Raw genomic sequence first — 15,217 nt, forward strand, 5'->3', positions numbered from 1 at the left:
TTCTTTTTAAAAAGGTCTTTACTAATCGAACCAGTGAAATGCACAAAGATTGGATTCGAGTAATACAGTATTCTTGTTCAAAAGTACTGGCTTTTAGGATCTGCATTCCTGTCATTTTGCAAAAGATAAAGATTGACATTAGTAGTAAGATCGATCGGAGTGGGTGGGTGGGACTTTGATAGTACAAAAGTCAATCATGGCTGACTAGACATTCTTTGTGCCAATAACATTAGCTTTCAGTGCATGGCAGAAAAACAGACAGACATTCATTCTTCAGTGAGAGGTCATTAAACCAAACAGTTCCATTGGGATAAGTGCTGAATAGTGTGTACTGTGTGTGTAAGACAGAGCTATTCTGAGCACAAGGCTAGTAAACACACCCCTGTATCAGTGGTTAGGGACATTCTTCCTACTTCCTTCCCTTAACCAGCGATCTAGGATCAGATTATCCTACACCCAATTCTACCATTCCTCATTAAAAATGGGTAAGGACAACCTCTACCTCCATCAGCCAGTGTGGGGCACGTTCAGCGGGGCAAAACATTTAGATACAAATATTATGTAGCACAAACATGCCTGTGACTTGTAGAATAAGGAATCATGTGAGTTCTATTCATGACATTACTATCTGCAACGTTTGACCACCTTTCATACTAAACATGGCCCAGTGGTCCTCAGGTCAGGGCCACTATCCATAAAGCGTCTTAGAGTAGGAGTGCTGATCCAGGATCAGGTCCTCCCTGTTCATGTAACTCGTTTATTTTGATTTAAAAAAGCCAAACTGATCGTAGTAGATCAGCACTCCTACTCTGCAATGCTTTATAGATGCAGGTCAGGCGGCTCCAGGGTCTCTCCAGCCTCCGTAGGTCTTCTCCAGGTAGAGGGCCATGGCTAGTGACAGGCGGTCCTGGAGCTTCCCGGTCACCACCTGCACCCCCAGGGGAAGACCCTCTACACTCAACCCCAGAGGGCACTGGGTCACAGGCAGCCCCAGGATGTTGATGACCCCTGAGGATAGAGGGATGCAAATGAGAGAGAGCTTTGGAGTATGTTGTATTTATTAATTCAGTTGTGGTGTACAGACAATTCAGTCGCATATTTGTGACCGCAGCCCTAAGCTTTGAATCAATGTGCGATTTGCCTGAAAGTTTGAATACCTCAAGTTATATTAAGATTTGGTTCATAGATTTCTCCATTTGTATTATTAGACATTGTCTTCCAGACCCTCTCACCTGTGTAGGCGAAGTTGAAGGGTGTGAAGAGGGGGTGGTGGTGTTTGGGGGCGAGGTGAGGGTGGGTGGGGTACAGGAGAACCCCGTCTGTACCCAACAGCTCCTCAATCTCCTTCTGTAGCTTCTCTTTCTGCTTCAGGATGAAGGGAGAGGGCTTGGATGAGCTGGTCATCTCTACCAAGGCCAGGCCTGGAACACACACCAGAGCAACAGAATGACCATGATTCCAAAGATAACAGATTTATGTACTTAATGTATTGATTAGCCAATACCAGAGCTGGGGTGGGGCGCCACAAAAGGGGCTGCGGAGGCACGTGGGTCTGCGTACCCACATCCATACCCCTCATGACAGCGAAGAGGAAGAATGTACGTTTTGGAGTTAATTTCCTGCAATTCTGTGCATTTTGCCATGGGGCGTAGAGAAAATGTTGCCGTTTTAAAGTAAGTTTGCTACAATTCTACACATTTTGACATGGGGCGAAAAAATATTGCAATTTTGTAACTCATTTCATGCAGTTGTACTCATTTTGCCATAGGGTGGAGGCAAATGTTTGCCGTTTTTAATATGATCAATGGGCCCTTCTCCGGTCAGTAATTCGACCATGCTTACTACAAGTTTAGATAGCTGGACGCTAGACTAACTTACCAATGTAAAATAAAAATAGCTGACATGGGCTAATTGAGTGACTGCTGATGCACAACCACGTTTTTAAATGGCACCTTGTGTATTCTAACTCAACAATAAGTTGAGACCACAACAGTTTTTTGGGGGGTCAAATTGGTCCGTGGGTCTACAAAAGGAGGGGCTGCCAGGTGCCCATCCCTGACCTATATCATCATGACAAGAGTGGACCTAAAGATACCATATTTGACAGTTGACTCAATCAATTGATCAAAGTGCCATTTATAGCTCTGGTTACTAGAATACACCCTGTCTGGAACAATATATACTATAGATGGGTCTACAAGGTCACTCAGTTGACTGGCAACACTTAAAACAAATCACTAGACCCGAAACGATATTACTAGACAGGACTATCAATGTGTGTTTGTGTTGTTACCAATAGCAGCCATGGTGTGAGGGGACCTTCCCATCATCCACTTGGCCAGCTCCCACACTGGCCACACCGGCCTCCCTGGTTCCCCCATCAACACTTGGAAGGGTGTGGGGCGCTGCGAGAAACACACACACGTATCTAAACTGAACAAAAATGTAAACGAAAACATGTAAAGTGTTGGTCCCATGATTCATGAGCTGAAATAAAAGACCCCCCCCCCCAAAAAAAAAAATCTGTACGCACAAAAAGCTTATTTCTTTCAAATGTTGTGCACAAATTTGTTTACATCCCTGTTAGTGAGCATTTCTTCTTTGCCAACATAATCCATCTACCTGACAGGTTTTGTATATCAAAAAAGCTGTTTAAACAGCATGATCAATACTCAGATGCATCTTGTGCTGGGGACAATAAAAGGCCACTCTAAAATGTGCAGTTTTGTCACACAACACAATGCCACAGATGTCTTAAGTTGAGGGCGCGTGCAATTGGCATGCTGACTGCAGGAATGTCCACCAGAGCTGTTGAATGTTCATTTCTCTACCATAAGCCGCCTCCAACGTTGTTTTAGAGAATTTGGCAGTACGACCACGTGTATGGCATCGTGTGGTTTGCTGATGTCAATGTTTTTTAAAAGAGTGCCCCATGGTGGCAGTGGGGTTATGGGGCAGGCATAAGCTACGAACAACAAACACAATTGCATTGATGAGTTCCTGAGGCCTATTGTCATGCAGCCATCACCTCGTGTTTCAGCATGATATTGCACGCCCCATGACGCAAGGATCTGTACACAATTCCCAGAAGCTGAAAATGTCCCAGTTCTTCCATGGCCTGCACACTCACCAGACATGTCACCAATTGAGCATGTTTGGGATGCTCTGGATCGACGTGTACAACAGCATGTTCCAGTTTCCGCCAATATCCATCAACTTCGCACAGCCATTGAAGAGGAGTGGGACACTTTACACAGGCCACAACAGCCTGATTAACTCTAAGTGAAGGAGATGTGTCACGCTGCATGAGGCAAATGGTGGTAACACCAGATACTGAATGGTTTTCTGATCCACGCCCCTACCTTTATGTTGTTGTTGGTATCTGTGACCAACAGATGCATATCTGTATTCCCAGTCATGTGAAATTTATAGATTAGTGTCTAATGAATTTATTCCAATTGACATATCAACTCAGTAACATCTTTGAAACTGTTGCATGTTGTGTTAATATTTTTGTTCAGCATAGTTAGAATGGCAGTACTAGTGAGGCCTCATAAAAAAAAAACATAAATGCTACCTAATGAAGAAGACACGCGCACACACACACACAAACCCTATGGGTCATGGTCAAATGTAGTGCACCATGAAGGGAATAGGGTGCCATTTGGGATGTAGCAGCAGTTGACCCACCTTGCCCTCCTTGTCGGGGAGCCCCATGTACGTATCCCAGATCTGGAAGCCATATTTGAGCCCAGAGAGACGCACCTCCTGAACCTTGACCCCTAGGTCAGACTCGAGCCGCTCCACCACCTGGTAGAAATACAGATTATGCCTTTGTGAATCTACATTGGCGCTGTGTGCGTGTTGTGGGTCTACTAGGGATTCTACTCACCCTCCTCTGGGCTTGAAGGAGCTGTTCATCTACAGCACTCACCAGAGGAGAGCCTCCATCGTGAGGGATAGAGAAGAAACGCAGGTTCCTCAGATCCACCTCAATGGACAAAGACAATCTGTACAGAGACATGGAGAGCTAGGACAGTTAAACAGGTGCTCAAAATGTCATGGTTTTGATATACACTACATGACCAAAAGTATGTGGACACCTGTTCGAACATCCAAAAATCAGAGGCATGAATATGAAGTTGGTCCCTCCCTTTGCTGCTCTAACAGCCTCCACTCCTCTGGGAAGGCTTTCTACTAGATGTTTGAACATTGCTGCTGGGACTTGCTTTAGGGAGGTCGGGTACTGATGTTGGGCGCTTAAGCTTGGCTCGCAGTCGGCTTTCCAATAAATCCCAAAGATGTTCGATGGGGTTGAGGTCAGGGCTCTGTGCAGGCCAGTCAAGTTCTTCCACACCGATCTCGACAAACCATTTCTGTATGGACCTCGCTTTTTGCACTGTCCCAAACTGCACAGAATCGTCTAGAATGTCATTGTATGCTGTAGCTTTAAGATTTCCCTTCACTGGAACTAAAGGGCCTAGCCCGAACCATGAAAAACCGCCCCAGACCATTATTCCTCCACCAAACTTTACAGTTGGCACTATACATTGGGGCAGGTAGCGTTGTCCTGGCATCCACCAAACCTAGATTTGTCCGGCGAACTGCCAGATGGTGAAGTGTGATTCATCACTCCAGAGAACGCATTTCCACTGCTCCAAAGTCACATGGCAGCAAATTTACACCACTCCAGCCGACACTTGGCATTGCGCATGGTGATCTTAGGCTTGTGTACGGCTGCTCGGCCATGGAAACCCATTTCATGAAGCTCCCGACAAACAGTTATTATGCTGATGTTGCTTCCAGAGGCAGTTTGGAACTCGGTAGTGAGTGTTGCAAACGAGGACAGGCAATTTTTTTTATGTGTTACACACTTCAGCACTTGGCGGTCTCGTTCTGTGAGCTTGTGTGGCCTACCACTTTGTGGCTGAGCCGTTGTTGCTCCTAGATGTTTCCACTTCCCAATAACAGCACTTAGAGTTGACCGGGGCAGCTCTAGCAGGGCAGAAATTTGACAAACTGACTTGTTGGAAAGGTGGCATCCTATGACGGTTCCATGTTGAAAGTCACTGAGCTCTTCAGTACGGCCATTCTACTGCCAATGTTTGTCTATGGAGATTGCATGGCGGTGTGCTCGATTTTATACACCTGTCAGCAACGGGTGTGGCTGAAATAGCTGAACCCACTAATTTGAAGGGGTGTCCACATACTTGTGTGTGTGTGTGTATATATATAATATATATATATATATATATATTATATATATATATATATATATATAATATAAACTTCACAACTTAGTCGTGTGGACATTAAACTTATTTGCATTTTTGTATGTCTGTAAAAACTACCCATGCACCATTGGTAGTTAGTTGTTTCTAGTTAGATGTGTTGAAGCCTTTACTGAGAATACAATGTTGGGTGTTTTAGTCTGTTAAAGGTGTGATGGGTTGTGTACTTGTTGTGGTCCCCCGAACACTGTGTTGACTGTTCATGTGTGTTAGGGTGGTTGTTGTTGGTGTGTTACAGATGTAGTTGTGTACTTGTTGTGTTTTGATTGTCTACTTTGTCATGTGCCAGGTTTGCGATCGGTTGTGTACTTGTGAGCATTGGGTCCAGCCATGATCCTGAGCATGGGCAGAAGGTCCTCAGCATAGCGACACATGGGGCCAGTACTGAGGTAGTCCTCATGACGACCAGAGGCAGGGGGGTACTGACAATCATTAGATATTACACCTACAAATAACACAGGATAAACATGGCCAATTACACACACACACGCGCTAGCATCTACATATACACCAACACACACACAGGGGTACTCTTTACATACCTGGTGTGGTTTTATGGCCAAAAACGCCATTGAAGAAGCACGGCATACGGATACTTCCACCGATGTCAGAACCTATCCCGATCACTGATGCTCCACCTCCAAGTATACTCCCCTCTCCACCTGGAGTCCACAGGAAAGGAGGAGGGAAAGAGGAAGACAGATTGAGATGGAGAATGTAAGTAAAGCTTGTCCGAGCCAGAAAGGCCCATAGGAGCAGGAAGCTATTTTCTGTTTCAGTAGCGCGAGGTAACTTGATATAACAAGTAATTAATACGTAATACCAGTCCTATTGTTATGGACGTCTACCTGTGTTGTTATTACACCAGCACAGCTGTAATACCGTTATAACACATACCTTCCCATGTCGTTACCATTTTATAACGCCTTACAATACCACACCTGAGCTGCCGCCTGGGGTCCTCTCCAGGTCGTAGGGGTTATTGCAAATGCCGTATAGGTGGTTGTGGGACTCGGACCACATGCAGAGCTCGCTGGAGTTGGTGACCCCCAGGGGGATAGCCCCGGCCCTCTTTAACAGGGCTACGGGAGGGGCGTCCCCCACTGAAAGGACCCCGCGCCGGGAAACCACACCTGCCGTGTTAGGCATGCCTGGAGGACAGAGGGAATGGGGTGGGGAGAAGTTGAACATACAGGTGGAACTGTAAACTAGGATATAATCCGTGACAAATATTTGGAGAGTGCAACGGCTTGGGTCTTTTATGTTTGTGGACTAAGCTGGCAGGTAATACAGATATTCAAAACAGTATACATTTGAACGCACTTCACCGACGCTCATCTAGTGGGAATATCATCAAAAAATGTCATGTAATGTATCTGATGGTGACGAGGCAGAGGGAAAGTTGTTGATGGTCGAGTGCCGTTATGGTGAGACCTTAGGACTGTAGGAGAGGGTGTGTGTGTGTGTGTGTGTGTGGGTTAGATCTACCTATAGCAGTGTTTCTCAATCCTGGTCCTGGAGACCCAAATGGGTACCCCTTTTAATTTTTGCCCTAGTACTAACAGGCCGTAATCACTAAGGCTTGGTGATGAATTGATAAGTGAAATCAAGTGTGTTAATGCTAGGGCTTTGGGTCCCCAGGACCAGGACTGGAAAACACTGACCTATAAGGTGGGTCTACACACTCCCCCAGACCCGCTCTCATAGCCTCACTACAGGGTACCCGACTACATGAGGAGTGCACAGTGTGGTAAAGTATAGGAGAGGATCTAGGTCAGCCATTTTCAAACCTCTGCTTGAGGAACATCCCCCCCCCCCCCCACCAGACGTTTCACAATGTTGTTGTAGTCCTGAATCAGCTCAAGGGCTGGATGATTAGATGATGAGTTGAATCAGGTGTGCTAGTTCTGGAATAGTTCAAATATTGAAACTGCTGGACGGTCCCCGGGGAAAGGTTTGAGAAAGGACGGTCTAGGTGAGTGTGTAGACCTACCCTGTAGAGCGAAGGCCTCTTTGACAGTGAGGGGGACCCCCAGCAGGGGAAGTCTATCCTCCAGAACATCCTCTCCCCCGGTCTCCTCCTCGATCAGCTTGTCCACCTGGGCTGCCTCTAGCAACGCTGCTGCAAACCTGGAGAGAGGGGGGAGAGGAAGAGAGAGAAGGAGGAGAGGAAAATAGGGAGCAGAGAGGAGGGAGAGGGATAGAGAGAGCGAGGAATAGAGAGAGAGGGGAATAGAGGGAAAGAAAGAAATTAAGAAAAAAGATAGAAATAGGCATATACAAGTTTAGTTTTGTGGCAGAACATAGTTGAGGTATGGTGAGACGGTAACATGAGATTTGTAACCATATGACATTTAACCAGTCTAGTCCCGGAGTACTTGTACTTGCCTGTCCTGCACCATAGCGTTGAGCAGCGGGTTCACCTCCTGAATCCTGTCAATGTAGGCCTGCACCACCTCCACGCTCGACACCTACACCAACCAACATACAGTACAGACAGTAGTGCGCCTGTGTGTGTGCATCAATTCCAGTCAATTCAGAGTAAACCAATTTACAATATAACTTTTTCCTCACTGAAAAGCACCAAAGATTATTGGCATTTCTGTAGTCATAAACTTCCTGAATTGACAATTGGAATGGAATTGACCCCAACCCTGTTTCACAAGGAGACCACAGCACAAGGCTGTAGCCTGAGAGCCTATTTCTGCTTGATCTGAAAATGTGGTCGGAGACGCCATATGGATGATGTGACGCTATTTGCGGAGCCTCCAGAGGCACACAGAAGCCAAATTGAGCTTCGTACCGTAAATATGTGTGCATCTCAAATTTTGTAACAGTGTGGAGGGCTAGGTATAGCTCCGCATTGACATGATTGGTTGTCTAAACACAAACTGACTTCCCTCACAACAGCTCTGCGCTACTCCGCGAATCAGAAAAAGTATGAATCCACTGACTTCTGCAGAGGCCATATCACCGTAAATGCTGCACCGCCAATGCAGAACTCCGATTGACCATGTAGCGCCTTTATGTAATGGACATGTGCAGAGTGCAGTCACAGCCCAACTGCTCCCAGAGAGCAACGCAGCAGCCTATCATGCAGCAGATAGGCCACTCACTCTATCAAACCGTTGTAGAACCCTGTCCTAAGATTTTGGTATTTTATTAGGATCCCCATTATCTGTGGCAAAAGCAGCAGCAACTCTTTCTGGGGTCCACACATGGTGGATCAATGAAGATAGCTCACTCGGGCCTTTTTATCATTGGCTGCACCATTCAGGCCTACGGCACCGGAACTGTACAATTGGAAGCAATCCGGAAAAGTAGTCTCTCGGGTAAAATAGATTACAACATTTAACCCGGTACCGGGTAGCCTACGGACCTCTCTCCGACGAATCCTTTGCGCGAGCTGCATCGCAGACATCATCAGCAGAGGGTTGGTGACCGGAATAAGTTTGGTGAATCCACGGGACCGCCGGGGAGAGAGGAGCCGAAAGAGAGCAAAGAGCACGCCCGTGCACGCACTCAGAATCCATGCCTGGGCCCGTTCTAGCCGGGTCAACGCCATGATCACAGCTTTGGTCACCACCACCGCACGAACTGTTTTGACAGCAGGACACTGTCGTCGTCGTCGTCGTCTAACATAGCAACTCCCGGCATGCAGCGTGTTATTATGGTTCTTATCTATAAATGGGTTGCAGTTTAAAACCATCCGACCTCGCTAACAGGTCAGCCGTTATCTATTGCACAGATTCACGTTTAAACGGAAAGTGACAACTTTCGCGAGAATTGTACTTCTCGGTAACCGATATTAGGTCAACCGTGGCTAAATTTTAAACCAATATGAAGTGGCCAAGTGTGTGAACAATCAAAAGGTTAATGGTTAACCATTTGCCATCGTGTACTTCGAAACGTAGACTGAGAATAAAAGGCACTGTATTGAATACATTAAATGTAAGGTATCGAGCAAACCAAATAAAGAAAATAAGTGTACAACATAGTAGACAAGAAATTATCATAGTGACATATCGGTCACAAATCACTTTGTTTAGCATAATCCGCTCTTCTAAACGAGCGCAATCAACTGTAATTTCTACATTGCACCACATGGTGGCAGTATTGCTATGAGTAAAAACACGATGCGCACTCAGACAAACTGAGCAGGGAATCACGGGGGAAATAACTGCGCAATGCATGTCAATGGATTAGGAAACCAAACCCATGAAGTCTGCTTTTTAACCATCAAAAATGCTTTCCACAAATCCACGTTCCAGAATTTCCCTCAATATCCACTGGACTCAAAATGTACTTGCTTTTCTTTTGAATGTATTATACTTGTTTTGGCTAATTTAGCTGAAATGTCTAGATGCAGCCGAATATTCTAATGTAATTTAACATAAAATATGTCAAATGTAATTTTTTTCTAATTCCACCTGATATGGCACATCGCCCTTGGTCATTTGTCTCAGTAGCTTATTGCAAAATCAGAACTTTATATGAATGAAACAATGACTGTACATTTTGAAGGGTTTTATTGCAATGATTCAGGGAAAACAAAGTGTATACAATATAAACTTAATCTTCAAATATCTGCTAACAACCAATATAAAGGTGTTTAAACTTAATATACCTTGTGCCTTAACTGAACATATTCAACAGTCATATTGATACTTGTTATATCAATTTGTAAGAAATCACACCTTTTTTTATACATAGCAACTTGACAAAAAATCTTTTGGCCACATCTGCTGTGTCCATGATTGATAAAAATCTATCAAAATGTATTTGTCACATGCGCCGAACACAATAGTTGTAGGTAGACCTTACCGTGGAATGCTTACTTACTAGTGCTTGACCAACAATGCACTGATTTTTAAAAGTAGGCCTAAGTAAGAAAGATGTGCTAAATAAACAAAAGGAAAAATAGTAACAATAAAATAACAATAATGAGGCTGTATACAATAATTGAGGTAACATGTAGATGTAGGTAGGGGAAAAGTGACTGTGTAGATCATGAGCAGAGAGTAGCAGCAGTGTGTGTGAAGGAACGTGAATGTGTGTTGTGTGTGTGTGTGGTTAGAGTACAGTGAGTGTGCATTGAGCCTGTGCAGGAGAGTCAGTACAAAAAAATAAACAATTAATAAAATAAGGGGGTCAATGTAAATAGTCCGGGTAGCCATTTGATTAACTGTTCAGTAGTCTTATGGCTTGGGGGTAGAAGCTATTAAGGAGCCTTTTGGTCCCAGACATGGCATTCCAGTACCGCTTGCCGTGCAGTAGCAGAGAGAACAGTCTATGACTTGGGTGGCTGCAGTCTTTGACAATTTTTAGGGCCTTCCTCTGACACTGGTATAGAGATCCTGGATGGCAGGAAGCTCTACCCCAGTGATGTACTGGGCCGTACGCATTACCCTTTGTAGCGTCTTGAGGTCGGATGCCGAGCAGATGCCATACCAAGCGGTGATGCAACCAGTCAAGATGCTCTCGATGGTGCAGCTGTAGAACTTTTTGAGGATCTGAGGTCCCATGCCAAATCTTTTCAGCCTCCTGAGGGAGAATAGGTGTTGTTGTGCCCTCTTCATGACTGTCTTGGTGTGTTGGGACTATGATAGGTTCAACTGCCAGGTCGCAGTTGCAAATGAGAACTTGTTCTCAACTAGCCTACCTGGTTAAATAAAGGTGAAATAAAAAAAATTGTGATGTGGACACAAAGGAACTTGAAGCTCTCGACCCACTCCACTACATTCCCGTCAATTTGAATGGGGGCGTGCTCGGCACCCATTCGAAGTGAGCCTAGAAGGCATTTAGCTCATCTGGCAGGCTCACATCACTCGGCAGCTTGTGGCTGGAATTTGTAATCCGTGCTAGTTTGCAAGCCCTGCCACATCCTGCCACATCCTGCCACATCCGACGAGCGTCAGAGCCAGTGTAGTAGGATTCGATCGTAGTCCTGTATTGACACTTTGCCTGTTTGACGGTTCATCAGAAGGCATAGTGTCATTTTTTATAAGAGTCCGGATTAGTGTCCTTTAGCTCATTGCGGATGTTGCCTGTAATCCATGGCTTCTGGTTGGGATACGTACGTACGGTCACTGTGTGGACGACGTCGGCGATGCACTTATTAATGAAGCCGGTGACTGATGCGTTAAACTCCTTAATGCCACCAGATGAATCCCAGAACATATTCCAGTATGTGCTAGCAAAACAGACCTATATCTTAGCATCGACTTCAATGGGCCACTTCCACATTGAGCGTGTCACTGGTACTTTCTGTTTGAGTTTTTGCTTGTAAGCAGGAATGAGGAGATTAGAGTTATGTTCAGATTTGTTAAATGGAGGGTGAGGGAAAGCGTTGTATGAGTCTCTGTGTGTGGAGTAAAGGTGATCTAGAGTTTTTTTTTGCCTCTAGTTGTACAGGGGACATGCTGGTAGAAATGAGGTAAGACGGATTTCAGTTTTCCTGCATTTAAATCACCGGGAGCGCCGCCTCTGTGTGAGCATTTTCTTGTTTGCTTATGGCCCTATACAGCTCATTGAGTGTGGTCTTAGTGCCAGTATCAGTTTGTAGTGGTAAATAGACAGCTACGAAAAATTTAGATAAAAAAATATTTTGGTAAATAGTATTGTCTACAGTTTATCATGAGGTATTCTGCACCATCGAGAGCATCCTGACTAGTTGCATCACCGCCTGGTATGGCAACTGCTCAGCATCTGACCGCAAGGCGCTACAGAGGGTAGTGCATACGGCCCAGTATGTCACTGGGGCCAAGCTTCCTGCCATCCAGGACCTCTATACCAGGTGGTGTCAGAGGAAGGCCCTAAAAATTGTCAAGCGGAGCGCCAAGTCTGGGTCCAAAAGGCTCCATACCAGGTTCTACCCCCAAGCCATAAGACTGCTGAACAGTTAATCAAATGGCTACCCAGACTATTTGCATTGACTCCCCCCTTTTTTTACGATGCTGCTACTCAGTGTTTATTATCTATGCATAATCACTTTGGCCCTACCTACATGTACAGTACCAGTCAAAGGTTTGGACCTACTCATTCCAGTGTTTTATCACACACTATTTAGTTCAGTTATTTGCACCCCATCACTGTGAGGTATTGTTTGTTTTGTGACACACGTCTTTCAGAGCTGTTTTTCCCGTGATTTACTTCTGCTGTGTATGATAGTTTTTGTCTGCCTCACGAACAACGCCTTTTGCCTATTCCCTGCCTGTACTTTAGCCTATTGGATTTCCTGTTATCGACCTATTGCCTAGCATGAGCTAGTTCGTACCCCATCACAACCCAAAATATAAGCTTGTTATACTCCAATCTTTGTAAATGAAAACAAACCACTAGCCTGAAAACATTATTAAAACTATAATTTTGATATCAAATCAAATCAAATGTATTTATATAGCCCTTCTTACATCAGCTGATATCTCAAAGTGCTGTACAGAAACCCAGCCTAAAACCCCAAACAGCAAGCAATGCAGGTGTAGAAGCACGGTTATCACCAATGGTTTACTGAAACAGGGGCAGGGAGAATGCTTTGTTATTGTTTTTACTGCTGATTGCCACTTTAAACATAATCTATAACATTCACACACAATATTAAATCACACACAATATTGTAAAATGTTAAACAAAAAGTGGTAATTGTAAGACAGGAACATACTACCCTCTAAAAAGAAAGGTTCCTGGAGTATCCTTTAGGGGTTCTTCAAATTGAAACTGTGGGGGAACCCCTAGAAGTTCTTCGGAGAACCCTTTTTAAAAGGGTTCTTCAAAGAACTCCTTTTAATGCATTCTCAAAAAAAGTTTGAAGAACCTTTTGGGGTTAATTTTTTTAAATGGTAATTTTACAGATGATTATCATAACATGCACATTACAGTATTTTGTGGTAAATGAAAAAACTGTTTTGATAATGGTTTCATACACATACCGTGTCCATAATGTAGAGGCCTATGGGATATTCATTGAAGAGGTAAGGGAGGAGGATGGTAAATGTGCTCTGCATAACATACCAATACCAATTTTACATACCTTAGTATGCCTCCTCGTCTGTATATCTGCAGACACAAATCTATCCGTTGAATTATGTCCATTTTCTGTTTTAGAAAGAGTTGCACAAATATGAAAAGATAGATGGTATCATCATAAAATAATATAAATTTAGATCATACAAGGGACAAACCTTACCTTAAATTGAGATCTTTACATTTTTCAGTTAAGTGCCTGCACATGCTATCCTTTCAAATCCAAATGTTTTAGCTGGACAGCAAGAACCCCCACCAACTAAGGAGGTTCCTCGATGAACCCCACCTCCTATGAGGTTCTTGGAAGAACCTTTTGGCAGTAATCACACACGATATCGTAAAATGTAAAGCAAAAAGTGGTATTTCTACAACAGGAACTCACTATTAGAAAGTTCTACGGCCTCCAACTGAATCAGTGAATTATATCATCCAAATTCTGTATGTCCACATCGTTAAGAGGCATCGTATGCTATCCCTACCAGCTCCAATTGCTACTTTCAGTTAGACAAACTAAAGATATGGACTAACTTAAGGCTGAACCTAGATATTAGAGATATTACTTCCCTAATCCCCCCTGGTTTATAACCATCTATTTCCACCATCCTTTTCAGACAAAGCTTTTGATATATGGAGACAAAATGGTGTGAAATCCCTTTATGACCTTTATGAAGTAAGGCACCTTTGCATCATTTGAATATCTCTCAAAAACATTAAATATTCCAAAGTGCCACTTCTGTAGATACTTACAAGCCTGCGACTGGGCCAAAAAATAAACAAATAAATGATTTCACCACAAGTGCCATCTCGCAACATTTTCAATTATATATTCAAAACCAACTCAATTGCAAAAGGGAGTCTATCAGCGGTTTATACCAAATGACTAACTGTTGGGACTCCTTGATGTAAAGAAATTGACATCAACTTGGGAATTGAAATTTAAACCAATAGTTGAGAATGTACACTGAGTGTACAAAACACTATGAACACTTGCTCTTTCTATAGATTTCACCTGGTCAGTCTATGTTATGAGCTCTTATTGATGTCACTTGTTAAATCCACTTCAATCAGTGATGATGAAGGGGAGGAGACAGGTTAAAAAAAGATTTTGAACCCTTGAGACAGTTGAGACATGGAATGTGTATTTGTGCCATTCAGAGGGGGAATATTGAGTAGGTTCCAGGTGCACAGGTTTGTGTCAAGAACTGCAGTGCTGCTGGGTTTTTCACACTCAACAGTTTCCCGTGTGTATCAAGAATGGTCCACCACCCAAGGGACATCCAGCCAACTTGACACAACTGTGGGAAGCACTGGAGTCAACATGGGCCAGCATCCCTGTGGAATGCTTCTGACACCTTGTAGAGTCCATGCCCGACGAATTGAGGCTGTTCTGAGGGCAAAATGGGGGGGTTAATATTCTAACTCAATATTAGGAAGATGTTCTTAATGTTTTCTACACTCAGTGGGCCTCTTGAGTGGCACAGCAGTCTAAGGCACTGCATCACAATGCTAGAGGCATCACTACTGACCTGGGTTCGATCATGGTCTGTATCACAACCAGCCATGATCGGGCGGCGCACAATTGGCCCAGCGTCGTCTAGGTTAGGGGAGGGTTTGGCTGGGGGGGCTCTACTTGGCTCATTGCGCTCTAGCGACTCCTTGTGGTGGGCCAGGCGCCTGCAGGCTGATCTCGGTCATCAGTTGAACTCTGTTTCCTCCGAACACATTGGTACGTTCGGGTGTTAAGAAGCGCGGTTTGGCGGGTCATGTTTTGGAGGACGCATGACTCAACCTTCGCATCTCAAGCCCGTTGGGGAGTTGCAGCGATGAGACAAGATCGAAATTGGGGAGAAAAAGGGGGTCAAATACAACCATAAAATAAAAAAAGAAATCCTTCTATTTCTATA

The 15,217-nt window shown here is 44.2% G+C and overlaps 1 protein-coding gene across 1 annotated transcript; it reads right to left on the bottom strand.

Annotated features, from left to right (window-relative positions):
- On the bottom strand, positions 1-9,079 carry faah2b (fatty acid amide hydrolase 2b). The gene is made up of 11 exons (XM_014207044.3): positions 8,671-9,079; positions 7,680-7,762; positions 7,285-7,421; positions 6,233-6,442; positions 5,834-5,953; positions 5,601-5,736; positions 3,893-4,010; positions 3,691-3,810; positions 2,294-2,405; positions 1,233-1,421; positions 1-1,008 (listed from the first exon to the last, which is right to left on the bottom strand). Exons 1-11 carry the CDS (start codon positions 8,998-9,000, stop codon positions 833-835), a joined length of 1,731 nt encoding a protein of 576 aa, XP_014062519.3. The 5' UTR covers positions 9,001-9,079; the 3' UTR covers positions 1-832.
- Between the last annotated feature and the right edge of the window lie 6,138 nt (positions 9,080-15,217).

This window comes from Salmo salar, chromosome 07 (assembly GCF_965601325.2).
Source record: "Salmo salar chromosome 07, fSalSal1, whole genome shotgun sequence".
Taxonomy (NCBI): Eukaryota; Metazoa; Chordata; class Actinopteri; order Salmoniformes; family Salmonidae; genus Salmo; species Salmo salar.

Bases quoted from the DNA above. Each gene is read 5' to 3' on its own strand.
- faah2b (XM_014207044.3), bottom strand. From the start codon at position 9,000: ATGGTTTTAAACTGCAACCCATTTATAGATAAGAACCATAATAACACG. The intron at 7,763-8,670 runs GTCCGTAGGCTA...TGGTTGGTGTAG, and splicing joins AAAGGATTCGTCGGAGAGAG to GTGTCGAGCGTGGAGGTGGT. The intron at 3,811-3,892 runs GTGAGTAGAATC...TATTTCTACCAG, and splicing joins TCCTTCAAGCCCAGAGGAGG to GTGGTGGAGCGGCTCGAGTC.